Source organism: Heterocephalus glaber, unplaced genomic scaffold, assembly GCF_053883595.1.
Source record: "Heterocephalus glaber isolate CG9 unplaced genomic scaffold, H.glaber_assembly_v1.0 deba00001606, whole genome shotgun sequence".
NCBI lineage: Eukaryota > Metazoa > Chordata > Mammalia > Rodentia > Bathyergidae > Heterocephalus > Heterocephalus glaber.
The window spans coordinates 15656154-15669856 of record NW_028258377.1 but is presented as its reverse complement, the minus strand read 5'-3'; the positions used below and the strand labels follow the sequence as shown (position 1 = coordinate 15669856).

General features: G+C 37.2%; 1 protein-coding gene across 4 annotated transcripts in view; it reads left to right on the top strand.

Annotated features, from left to right (window-relative positions):
- The window catches only part of Cpeb4 (cytoplasmic polyadenylation element binding protein 4), a 65361-nt gene extending 60235 nt beyond the window's left edge, over positions 1–5126 (top strand). For all 4 annotated transcript variants that reach the window (XM_004836365.4, XM_004836364.4, XM_004836363.4 and 1 more), the window contains one exon: positions 723–5126. In XM_004836365.4, the coding sequence (XP_004836422.1) occupies positions 723–950 (228 nt within the window). In that variant the 3' untranslated portion in view covers positions 951–5126. The remainder of the gene's footprint in view (positions 1–722) is intronic.
- The last annotated feature ends 8577 nt before the right edge of the window (positions 5127–13703 follow it).

Here is a 13703-nt window from a genome sequence, read left to right as displayed (position 1 = left end):
GTTATTTTTAATGCTTAAGAGGCTTAAAGGACAAGTTGGCCTATTGAACACTGCAACAAGCCCAATTAAATAAAGTCACCTTTGACTTTTAGACTCAAGTAAACCATTCTTACTGACAAAAACAAAGCTAGGTTTTAGATTGTGAGTACCATGGTTGGATCTTGTTTTACCAGAATTCTCGATTACGATTTTAACCCGAGGTGTGGACACTGTAAATAGAAACTCAGAGCCAGACTTTGTGACAACTCAGAAGCTTGTGATGCAGAAGTCAAGCATCTTCTTACCTACTGGATTCTTGAAATGCTATTTTGTGGAACTTGGAAGCTCTTGGTTTTGTTTAAATTATAGTTCCACGTATGAAAAAAATCCAGGTCTAGTAATTAAGTGAGGGTTTATGTCTATGAAAAAAATCTATGGTTTAATCTCACAATGTTATAGTCTAAAAGTTGGCTTCACATTATGATTTCAGATGAAATCCTTTTTTCCCTTTGAAGAGTGTATGTTTAAAAATAAAATGGAAAGTGGTGAATATAAAAAAGCCCTGTCAGAAGTTCTTAAAAGATGTACTACCTTAATTTCAGTAAATGAGTTACTAGCACTTCCTTTTTGGGTTCCTTGACAAAGATTCTCTCAGATAGTGGATGGAAATGCACTGTGCATATGGAAAGAGTTGCCTTGTCCAGTCACTGTAAAGTGTAAATTCTCTTATTTTTTGATTACAGGTGGAAGTTAAGCCATATGTCTTGGATGATCAGCTGTGTGATGAATGTCAAGGGGCCCGTTGTGGGGGAAAATTTGCCCCATTTTTCTGTGCTAATGTTACCTGTCTGCAGTATTACTGTGAATATTGCTGGGCTGCTATCCATTCTCGTGCTGGCAGGGAATTCCACAAGCCCCTGGTGAAGGAAGGTGGTGACCGCCCTCGGCATATTTCATTCCGCTGGAACTAAAGGATACCTAACTACAGTGCTCATTTTCAGGCCTAAGAATAAGTGCACTCTTCTGTTAATTCTGATCCCTTCCTCAATCTCTTCCCGCTGGCATGTCCTTTTGTAGCAGTGTGTTACTCAACAATAATATAATGAAAAGAATGACCTATAATATAGGTGTTTTGTAGATTCTTGTGTCACTGCAAACAATATGTTTGAACTCCTTTTTCATGTTGCCATCATGTTGTGTGGAAGTTTCATTCTCTTGTGTTGCTAGAGGTCAAGAGGATCCAAACTTCCTGCAGCATTTTCTTAGAGGAGAGAGAAATATTAACAGAGAAATGAAACAATAGAGTATTTTGGGTTTTTAATTAAATTATTGTTAATAATATAACATATAAGAATACTTTTATTAAAATAACCGTGCAACAATAACACTATTGGTCTATCCTGACACAGTTTTTCCCCCAGGGAAGTGCTTTTGCCTTTTTTCATTCTTTCTGGGTTTTTTTTTTTTTTGGTCTCTTTTTTCCATCCCCTTTTTAGTCTTTTAACAGCAATGGAGGAAGTTAATAATTGTTAACAAGAAAGGCCATGTCAAAGCAAACAAATGCATAAGCAAGATTGAGGAGCATTATAATTAATTTTAAGGACTTGGGGGCTGAATATAATTTCATCATGCCTCAAAGTTATTAATGACATCAGAAAAAATAGTAAAGTAGGCAGAGCTAGGTTTATTTTCTTTTAAACACTTTTTAAAATTGAGAATGTAAGAATTGGGTAAAATTACTACTGAGGGGAGTGGATTTATTTATTTAACTGACTTATCTGTCACAGCCCCAGGAAACCTACCAAAGCTAGAATTAAAGACAACTGGTGGGAATACTAGCATTTCCTCTCCTAAAGAACATATGTATAAATCTTATTTTTGATGTTACATATAAATTCTATATCCTAATTTACTAACACTCATCAGGTGTCAGCCTTTGCTCTCCATTTTGACGTTAATAACAGATGTAGAGATACCTCAAGGATATCATTTTTGATTTTTGTGTTATAGTACACTTGTAGCCAAAACCAGAAGACAAAAACAATATACAGATTGGCTGATGATTGGCTTACTTTTAGATATAAAGTTACTTTGGATATCCTGTAATTTAGTTGTAACATAGAAAATGGGGAAAAAAGTTTAAAAAAAGTTAAGTAGTTGCAAAGTGTTTTGCACTGTTGAAATAAGTAACTGTGTAAATCTGTGCAAAGGTACGTATGTTTATCTTACTCTTCCTATAAAATAACATTACAGTTTCAGAACTTAGCATGGGACATAGTCAGTGTTTGAAGTGCCAACTTCATCAAGTAATGCATGCTTTATTATAAATAAAATTCTAGCTTTGAAAGGCGTTCTTATGTGTTGAACAGTATGCTTCCGGAGTAAATTTAAAATAGTCTCTTGAAGCTCTAGTTATGGAAGTAACTTTTATTTTTTAATTAACATTCTCTTATTAATGCCCTATCCATCGTCAAAGGATTATGACTTGTGTGTAAAAACATTTAAAACAAACAACAGCAACAACAACAACAAAAATGTAATGGCAATCTTGCTAGTTGTGCTACCTAACAGTACCATCTTGGATCCTTCAAAACCAAAGACTTGCCCCAGCACTGCTGTGGAACCACCTGGTTGATGACTCCTACTGATTATCTTTAGGAAAAGCAGGCCTTTATTTTTAAACAGGCTTTAATGAACTATACCTGTTAAGTTCCAAAGGTCAAAATGGAGACATTTGGTGTCTAAGAGTCCAACATAGAAAGGGAGCTGCTTTTAAAGAATTCCCTGCAAACAATGAAGCAGTCATGTGAATGGAGGGTGCTCTTGTGTAGCTGGTCAGGGACTTTTTTTTCTTTTCTCCTGAACTACATGATTCTAATTGGAATGTTCATTTGCCTATTTTTATTCTTTCAAATGCTTGTAGGTGGTTTGGAGTGTGCTATTGTGCTGTTCCTACTCAGTAAACAGGTGTGATCAGTTAACAAGAAATAACACTGTTTGAAAACTAGCTTTGAATAATGATTTTTCCCTTTGTACATGACCTGCTGAATTTCGGTACAGTGTTTTTGTAGCTAACTTATTTTGTCATGCACATAATGTATATTTGTTATGCACTACTTTTGTATATCTTGTTTTTCCAACAGTGAACATTTTTAGGCACACTTTTCACTGACGGGATATCTCTTTATGCAATACCTCAATTTTTCATATTGCAAAGAGTAGCTTTTTGTACTTTTATTACTGAGAGATCTTCATATACTTCATTTTTTAATATAAATAATTTTAATAAATTTTATTTTCTTATATTCTGCTTTTTATACATTTCAGTGCTCTGCATACATTTTAAATTATGAATGTTGTGCACTGGCAATGCTATTTTAGAGTCTGCAGAGAAGAGAAAGCATGTTGCTTAAACATCCTTCCCCAGCACCAGCTATTGGTGTACCTATAATTTAAGAAATAGTCTATATGAAGTCACAAATTAATGAAAAAAAATTGCATGAAAATGACAGATAACACTGTAGTTCCTAAAAAAATTAAATGCATAAATATAGGGTAGAAATTTAAAATAACAAAATTGTCTACAGCTTCTTACTAAGTTTTTAAAATTATTCATAAAATGCAGACATTTTTGGTGAATGTTTAGCCATTTTTAATCTTAATAAATTGATGTTAAGTGTTTGATTCAGAGATGTCTGCTCTTTTAAATTATATATAAGAAAAAAATAGCCTGCCGTGGGACAGGTGTGTAATGTTAGTATGCATGACTAATGTAAGAAATTGTTATTCTACTAATATTTACTTGTGATTGTGTGACAAGCGTGTTTACAGATTATTTGGTTATACTTCAATTTACAGGGCATACACAGTGATTATCTATTACTCTGAACTTTATTGATTACATGTCCTTCAGATTACATGGGATTGTAGTTGGGAGTTACCATGTAACTCAAACATAATTAACATGTAATTAGTTTACAGATTTTAGGGTATCACTTCAATTTACCAAGCATGTAGTTCTAGCGTACTAGCATGGCACCAGCCATGTACTTACAATGTAGTTACAGAGTAATTACATGGTTATTTTTGCAATGTAAAATAAAGTGTTTCTGATTATTTTCTATGTAAAGGAACCCTCTCCCTCCCCCTTCTTGTCCTCATGCTTTGGTATAATATATATACTTCTCCATACACAGACCTCTGCAGAATGCAAAATAAAACTTGCAGTGAATGAATTTAGCATTTTATGAGAGTGCTGTTGGAAAGACTTGATAATTCACCCCTTTTGTTTTGAAGAGTTGAATCTTCTGTTAAAAGGTGATTTAAAACTTGAATGTGATGAATTGTGGCAAGTTAACTTCAAGTTATGTGCAATACTTATTTCAAACTTTTGAAAGATCTTTGCAGTGTAATTCTTTGTTTTTAATTGCAGACATTTAAAATGTCATTTTCTACTGTTAAGAGTAATCCTCTTTCTTGCTGGTGTTTCTAAAGAAAAGAATCAGAAATCAATCTTTCTACTAATGTAAATTTGAGATTATTTTTAAAAAATGGAATAAAAGGTTTTGGCCATTTGCTTTATTTTATTATCTTATTTTAAAGCTACTGTGATTGATAGCATTATAAGAATTGGGACAATATTGTATTCAACTGTTTTATTTTTTATATTTTTAAAATTTAAAGTATAATTAGTTTTTATAATTTTCATCAGATTTTTGTTATATTTTTTGGAAGTGAAACTTTTAGCAGTGGGTGTCTAGTTTTTACTAATCCCTAATTTTTTTCCAGTGTATTGCTCATATTATCAGAAGGAAAAGTTATTTAAGTATGTCAGTTAATTGTACTACTTGGCTGAATTTCCATATAGTTTTTACTGTGTATGGGGAGGTTGTAGTATTTATTATAGCATTTTAAATAAGGGTAATTCATTTTTTTATTAAAGTCATTTTCACGTTAAGTTCCTATTTTTGTATGTTCTACTCTTAAGTTATATAACACAGTTCCTTTTTTAAAAGAGTTCATTTGTTGAAGTGCTAGTGGAAAATTAATGTTATTAAATAGTTTGCAAATGACTATTTATACCAGTATGCATATAATTTTTAAATATTTGTAATGTGAGATGTTGAATGAATAAAACTTTTAACTCAGATTTCTTTTAATATACTTATTTCTTTTCAACATAAATTGATTATACTTCCATGATTTGGAATATAGCATTTAAAAAATATTAGGAATGTACTATTGGGCCAAGGCAGAACAAACAAAAATGAAAAAATGTTCAGTTCAGTGCTATGGTAAGTATTCCTTGCTTACGTAAGCCTGCGAATGTCAGCAGGTTGTGGTGTATTTGGCCTATGCTGTTTGTTCATGTGCTGCCCCACAGAGTTCTTTTTATTTGTAGCGTTCAGTGTGTATGGAGGACATTGGACCTGCTTAAGGCCGAATGTCCAAAAAAAGTAAAAGAACCAATGTTTATTTAAAGATAAAAGCCTAGGATGTTTGTCAGTGAAGAGCCTCAGTTTGGCCCACCCTGCGAAAAGATTTAAAAACAAGTCTCTCTTTTTTCTACTTTTTTGTGCTGGAGATTAAATCCAGGGCCATATGCATGCTAATCATGTGCTTTACCACTGACCTGCACCCTAAATTGGAAAACAACCCTCTTTGAATTTGAACTCCCAGTTCCTTTGTTTATTCTTCCTATTCATTTAGTCCAAAATTGAATTAATGTTTCCTTGAGCTTCTTTTTTAAAAGACAAAAATAGAAAAGTTTAATCATGAAATATGAGACCCTGATGTCGCAGGATATGACCTCCTGGGATTATAATCCCTAAAGTTTGTGAATTGAAAGTATTATCTTTGATTTGGCCTATGAATCATGTAGACTATCGAGTACTATAATGTGTTTATATATTAAGCTACATTTTCAAACTTCTAAGGATCAATTACAACAGGATATAACATCTGAGAATATCTTGTTTTGTCAAATTTAATACAGTATCTACTCTTACTTGCCAGAAGTATAATATTCTCAAAATTAGAGGAAGTTCTTGTCTTGAGACAAATGAACTGTGAGATCTTTTCTTTTAAATTGACTTTCCTAACAAACAGTTTTTCCAGCCACTGGAAATCCTGAGGGAAAGGGCTAGACCAGCAGTGTTTGGGATTCCCAAGAACTGTAGTTCACTGGAGCTTTGACCAAAGAGCTTCTCCTTTCTCTTGACTGGCAAATATCTGAAAACTTATATCCAAAGTTCAGTGAAGGCCTCAGCCCTGAGAAGGGCAACACGAGAGATAAGTAGCATTCAGTTGCTCCCTCCACAATATCCCTAGGCATTCTGGGATGGTTTCAGCATTTTAAGAGGAAAAATGAAAGACATGAGTATATTTAGTTTCTTTATTTTGGGAAATACTTATTTTAGGCAAGTGATACATTACCTATAAATGATGTAACAACCCTATCTTAATGAAATAGGAGGTACAATACCTCTAGTTCTAAATCACAGAATGGTGTGCCTGTCGAGAGGATTGCTGGGCGGCATTGCCTCCTTGATTGTTCATCAACATCTACCCAACAAGGCAGATTCTCAAGTTATTTCACAACCTCTTTTGGTAATGGGTTTCCATCCACACTCAGTTCACAAAGGAAATAGGAAATTTTAAATTTGAGAAACACTCTTCAAATCATAAAAACTCATAGGGAACATAAATTCCAGATTTTAAAAATTAAGGAATAATTGAAAGTGCCTGTGAAGTGAGTGAGTTAACATTTAAAGGGTAAATTTTCTCCTAAAATATGTAATGACAAACAAGAAGAAACTCTTAATATTTACTTCTCACATTGTGATCTTCAGAGGACTAGGATGATCCTTTCCAGAAAAAAAAAAAAAAGCTAGTATTAGAATAGGATACTAGTAGATTTTAGAACAATTGCTTGTTTGTTTATTCTGCCTATTCATTTAGTTCAAAACTGAATAAATGTTTCCTTGAGCTGCTTTTTTAAAAGACAAAAATAGAAAAGTTCTATCATGAAATATGAGGTATGCTGCTTTTTGGAAATCTGAAATAGTGCTTTGGCTACTAAGGCTCTGAGAAGTTTAAATTTCTTAGAATACAGACTCCTTTTTCAGGTAATGCAGGATTCCTGCGGAGCATCCTGCCATAACATTTTGGTATATGTAATAGTTTCAAGAAGTCTTAGAAACCCACTTTGTTTTTTGTCACCCATATGCCTGTTCTATTAGGTTCTGTAGGACGCTTTGCTCGTCCCCTTGTTAGTCATATCCAGAGCTGTTTCCAAAGTCCACACCTATTTCACTGTGCTTCTAGCTTCTGACCCCTGTTAGAAGCTGCCCCATTTCTAATTCAGCTTAAATTCTTCCCTCTCTTTCCACCTCAGAAGAAAAAAAGAGAAGTTACTCTGAAAATGAACCATGATTTTGCAAAGCTATTTTGGTTATGCTATTAACTGGCTCAGGCCAGCCTTTATTTTTCACAAGAGCCGCAAATACCGCTTCAGACAAGCAATATGGGCTTTAAATCTGCCTGCGCTACCTTTCTGATAATTTGTATCATTTCCTCCTTCAAAATTTTCCTTTGCAAACTTCCCAAAGCACCACCTTCCCCTATTCTTTGAGGATAGGAACTCCTGGTTTTGAGTAAGCTCTTCACAATTCAGAACCTTTATTTAGCAGTACCAATTTGGTCTCTTATTAGAGAACATTCTGTTTTGGCATTCCTTGAGGTTTCTCAAGATATTTTAAGTTCTAATCTTTCTCTAGTCAAATTGGGTGTCACTGTTGGCCTCCTGGAAAAAGTGTCTTATTGTGATTCAGCGTGGTGACCAGGGTTGGAAAAGTACAGTTTGTCTCAAGGAAGTTAAAAATGAACAGCATCATCCAAATCCAGAATGTGTGCAAACCACCAGTGTTTTGTATTACATATAATCTGATTAAGTGTCAGAGAAAAACTGTTGGGGGTAGATGAGGGTGGAGGGTGGTGAATAAGGGAATTTGAATGCCAGAAGCTAAGCTTGAGCTTTCTTTATCCTCTTCATTGGAGTTCTATTTCAGGAAGCAGAGCTTTGATACCATAAAAAATGTCAGTGTGATCAAGCAAATGTCACCATTTTACAGAGATTATTTTCTATTCCTCTCTCACCCCCTTGCAGCACCAAAAGAGAGAAGAAGCAGACAGACATGAGAATGACTCCACAAACCTACTAAAGACAATAGGGTATTTGAAACTTACTATGAAATAAGTTACTCAGGAAGAGAACTCAGAATGCTAGTGGTTATCTATATCTGAGCAGGCAGAATGATATTTGGTAGGATTCAGTGAAGACCCGAAGCCTCCATATTTGAAGTAAAGAAGGCATAGTTCACCTCTTGTATCTAAGCACCAAATGACATGGCCATTTGTGTGTTTAACTGTTAGGGGATGGTTTGATTCCAATGACTCGCAGGGGCAGGGTGGGAGTGGGATGGGGAAGTGGAATAGCCTCAACTATCAGATGGCTCTCAACACTCCTGACTGTTCAGTGACTGAATTTGGTTCTGGAAGAGGAAACTAGTCACTGCTGAGCACCCATTACATCCTAGGTACTTACATACATGAGACAGGTTAAGGCCCTGTGAAGTGTTGAACAGAGTCCCCATGGAGAACTGCCCGTGGAGACAGTGGGAGACTCCCAAGGCTACACAGCTAAGACATGGTGAATCTTAGATTCCCATTCTCATGTACCAATCCTCATTAAACCTCACTGCCACTGGATTTGCAAGGATCAAGATTTCTTTTTAAAATTGATTTTTTGCTTTTAATTTTTATTCCCAAACCTAATATGAGTCCAAGTGTCATATTTGAAGGAATAGGGATAGGATGATGAAATAAATTAAGAGAATGTGAGTTTTGGTTGAGTCCTAAAATGAGGTCACATTCTTCTTCAGCTAAGAGATTTGCTTAAAGTCATGGAATTGGTTAGCAGACTCTGGGTGAGGAGGTCAGGCAGATGTCCTTGAGTTTAGTCAAGCCCAAGTGGCTCAAATCTTCCTCTACAGGTCTTATCTGCTATACAGGCTTCCCTTAAGTCCGTGTTTGTGATCCAGTGGTAAAAATTGGGTATACATTTTCAGGAGCAGGGGCAAAGTAGTTGGAATGTCATTTCTATTCACTTTGAGAAAGTACAAGCTTTTTAGTGCATATTCTTTCTCTATGATTCAACTGCCAGGAAAATATTCATCAATTTAGGATAGGAAATAAGGAAAAAGGAGAACTCTTTTCTCTAGTAGTGTAAGCCTTGGATTTCCAGAAACAAAACTCTGGGAGTAAGAATTATAGTAACTACTAGTACCCATGGAGTATTTCCCAGGTGCTAGGCATTGTGTTACAGATGTCTGTCCCCCTTTTTTCAACTTTACCCACAACTTCATGAGATACGTACTGTAATTATGTTCAATTTAAGTAACCAAGGTTCAGAAAGGTTAACCAGTCTACAAAATTAGGATTCAAAACCAGGCACACAAATTGCAGGTATTGTTTCTCCCCACTCCTTAAACAAATTTCTAACCTAAAAAGGAGAAATGTATTAAAATTTCATTTTCCTCCTGCATTAAGTCACAAAAAAGTTATACTGAAAGAATGCATATCATTTTAAAAACTCATCTAAAAATAATTGATCCTTCATCGATTTGACAAGGGTACCTTTAACAATAATGTGATGGTTATTCTTTGTTCTAGTTTTGTCATCTCACAGATTATTAGGGAACTAAGAAATGATCCAACTAACCAAAATCCCATGGGTCCAAGACAGGATGTCTAGGTAACTAAGCGGGAGGATGTAGGCTGGTAGGTAGGTGGACTGATGAGAAAGACAGGGCCAGGGATTTAGCTCAGTGGTTTCACTGCCTGCTGCACAAGCACAAGGACCCGAGTTCAATCCCCGGTACCAAAAAAAAAAAAAGAGAGAAAGACATATACATGCATCATGTATTCACACACACACACACACACACACACACACACACACACGATTTTCCTTGATCCAAGAAAAGGTTTTACTTTTTTGTACAGAACTATCATTGAACAACACATTTTATACAGAAAGCCAAGCCTCCTCTTACGCATCTCATCCTTTGATTCTTTGTATGGTCTTTGTGATTTCACAAAAATAGTCCTAAAATCCAGAGGAATGAGGGAGAGGCTTTGTCACTGATGTGTTCTTGTGAATTTTAAAGCGGCACTTGAACATTCTGCACTGGGATATCAGAAGCACCAAAATAGTCTTCAGTAGAGAATTTGTATTCCTGATTTTCTATATATTTATGAAAGAGATAAAGCATGTGCCATTTTTAGAGCACTGGAGCTCTGGAATGCGTAGCTTTGATTTCTGCCACAGCCTGAACAGCTGTTCTTGAACAGATGTGATGCTGCACAGTACAGCCTGGAAAAACCAATTTAGAATGCTTGAACCTAGGTTTGTAGTAAAACATCCTTCTGAGGACAATGCTCAGTCTGTGACCGAACAGAGTCTTCAGCACTTTCCTTCTCACCACTCAAAAAATTCAAATCCAGCAAAGAGTAAACATGAAATTTAAAATTGGAAAGGATGCACTTAGGATTAGGTTTTGTCCCATAAGTCCTATTTAAGTCAGATCAGCAGAACCTCCCTAAGGGCTATTATTGTAGAAGGTAGGTGTGGAAGCATGTGGGTTAAAGTAGAGAGTAGGGAGAATTCAGGGAGGGTGGGAGAGAAGGGAAGTAGAACTCAATTATCAGATGCAATTTTGTACCTGGAATCCAGTAGCAACACACACAGATACACACACACACATACACCCCCATACACACCTCCCCACACACACGCACCCATAACCGGGGAAGGATAGTCTTCTACCCTCCTGATTACATTAATCTCTGTCAGCCTCAAGCAATTTTGCAGTGATGCTGTCACCCATAAAGGGAGAAAATTGGAATCCTCCTTGGTTTTCCTTATGTTTACTGAATATTTTAAGGTGCTTTTCTTTGAATCCCATATAGAGAACAGAGCTCCATAATCTTTGGAAATTGGGGTCTATAATTTGGTCATGAGAGCAGTGAGAGCCATGTCTTGCCCCAGCCAATGCCGGATGAATGTCGATTCATTATCACAATCATTGTTGCAGCTATTTATTATCTGTCTGCTTACAAATTGCCAGTTCTTGTGTTGGGAGAAAGCAGCAGTGGGGGGCAGGGTCACCACTTCAGGGTAGCAGGTTTGGATGCTCCTCTCCCAAGTTAGTTTCCTCCTGTGGATTCTCTGTTGCCACCCCACACCAGCCTACACTGGTTGCCATGGTGACAAAGAAAGCACTAGACTCCAGGCCTTGGGCTGCTACTGCAGTGCCCAGCTCTCTCTCCATTTTAGGAGCAGGAGACTCCTCCCACAGCAGGGATTCATGCACTGCAGGCAGAGTCTGTGCTGCCAGATTGGAAACAAACTCCAACAGAGCTGTATCCTGAGATTGGTTTCCTGGAAACTTTGCACCCAAAATCTTCCTCTTTGGAGAAAGAAACAGAAAGGAGGAAGAGGCACTGGAAAGTAGACCTTGTGCCCCTCAGCTGACAGCTCAATGAGACTGCCTTTGAGAAAAAAATGAATTTTAGTTCCTCAGTTATTTCCCCTTTGCATTTATGAACTTCGTGATGTAGGTGAATGTGTTTCCAACACAGTGTGGGACACAATTGACTTGAGTTTGGAAATTTGGCAAAGTTGAGTTCAAACCTCAAAGATATGAGTCACTATGGACATAGCTCTGGGTGAGATGGCTGGGGTTTGTTTCTGTCCTAGGGATACCTCTGACTGGCTGAGTGATGTTGACCACATTCAGAAACCTTAGAGAATTAGGTTTTGTTGTTGTTGTTTGTTTCTTTGTTTCATGAGTCAGAAAAGGCAAATATTGGTGGGTGTGGTGGCATACTCTCATAATCCCTGCACTCCGGAAGGCTGAAGTAGGAGGATCTCAAGTTCAAGCTTAGCCTAGGCTACTTAGTAATTTAGCAAGACCCTGTCTCAAAAAATTAAAAAGAGGGAGGTAGCTCAATATGAAGGCCTTGGGCTCAATCCCCTGTACCAGTAAATACATAAATAGCAAATATTATCTCCATTATTAGATTGAGGTAAGGATTAAGCAGGTGCTTATGAAAAACAGTACTTAAAACATAAGAATTAGTAGTTCCCATGATCATTTGCATTACTGCAGGTCTGGAAATTGTTAGTCACACTTGGAGCAGGAAAATTCCTTCTCCTCTCTGAGATTATTACCTACATTGTCCACCTTCTGCAGTTAGAGTGGAACAGAACATGGCTTCGTTGTTTCCTAATAAGAACCTTTCAACTGCTTCCCACTGTCCTGGAGATAAAATCTGCAGGCTTCCTTATACCCATCTCCCCCAGGCCTTGCAGGACCTGGCCTTGGCCTCCACTTGAACCTCCTCCCATTTCTCCCCCTTGATCGTAGGCTATGTCTGGTCTGCAAAGACCCCCTCTTCTTTCCTCCTGTGCAAGCCCCTGACCTGGTGCAGGGTCTGCTCACTGGCTATTCCCTTAGTGTGGAATTATCTTCTAGTCTTCATTCTGTTCCTTCACTCACTTCAACACAGACCTGGCTCCTCACTCATCTTTCAGGCCTTAGCTCAGATGTCCAATCCTCCCCCTGAGAGTATGTCCTCGATGCCTTTCTAAAGACCTCATCTTAGTCCTATTTCTATTGCTGTCACAGAGTACTACAGACTGGGTAAATGAAACTTATTTGGCACATGGTTCCGGAGGCTGGGTATGGCACTTGCATCCATCAAAGTCTTCAGTACTGCATTATAACATGGTGGAAAGGCAAGGAAGCATGCAATAGAGAGGGTAAGAGGGGCCCAGATTGTACTAAAGCCATTCTTAGGATAACTGCCCCACTGCAAGATGCAGCTTTAATCTACTCATGATGGCAAAGCTCCATAACCTAATCAGCTCTTAAAGACCCCACAACTATTTTTTGCTTTCTTCCTCCTTTCTTTCTTTCTCTTTCCCTTCCTTCTTTCCCTTCTTCCTTCCTTCCTTCCTTCCTTCCTTCCTTCCTTCCTTCCTTCCTTCCTTGCTTCCTTCCTTTTTTTTCTTTTGCAGTGATGAGGATGATGAAACTTAGGGCTTTTACTACTGAGTACATCCCCAGTCCTTTTTATTTTTTATTTTGAAATCAGGTCTCAGTAAGTTTCCCAGGCAGGCCTCAAATTTCCAATCTTCCTGTCTCAGCCTCCTCAGTAGCTTGGATTATGGGCAAATGCCACCTTACCTCAGCTGAATCCTGTTTCACTGGCAAATTTCATGATTAGTTTGGAGGTTACATTCAAACCACAGCAATAGCCTCTTCATTATCACCTTTGTTATCAGAAGCCCACTTCTTGACTAGCACTTATTACTATGTGTAATTTTCATTATGTATCATGTTTATCTTTTGAGGGGAGAAGAGGAAGACAAATATCATCTTGCTCTTGAGTGGTTCCTCAGGGTCTGTCACGTGCCTGGTGTGCATTTAATAAATGTTCACTGAATAAGTGACTAACAGGATCCCAAGGTGAGTTCTCTTTCCTAGACTGCTTCTCCAAATTGCCATTGAGGAGATTTCTGTGCTGTAAGAGGAGAGCCTGATGGCTAATAGGGCCCCAAGGCTTAGACATTTCAGGAGGAAAATAGAGATTGGAAT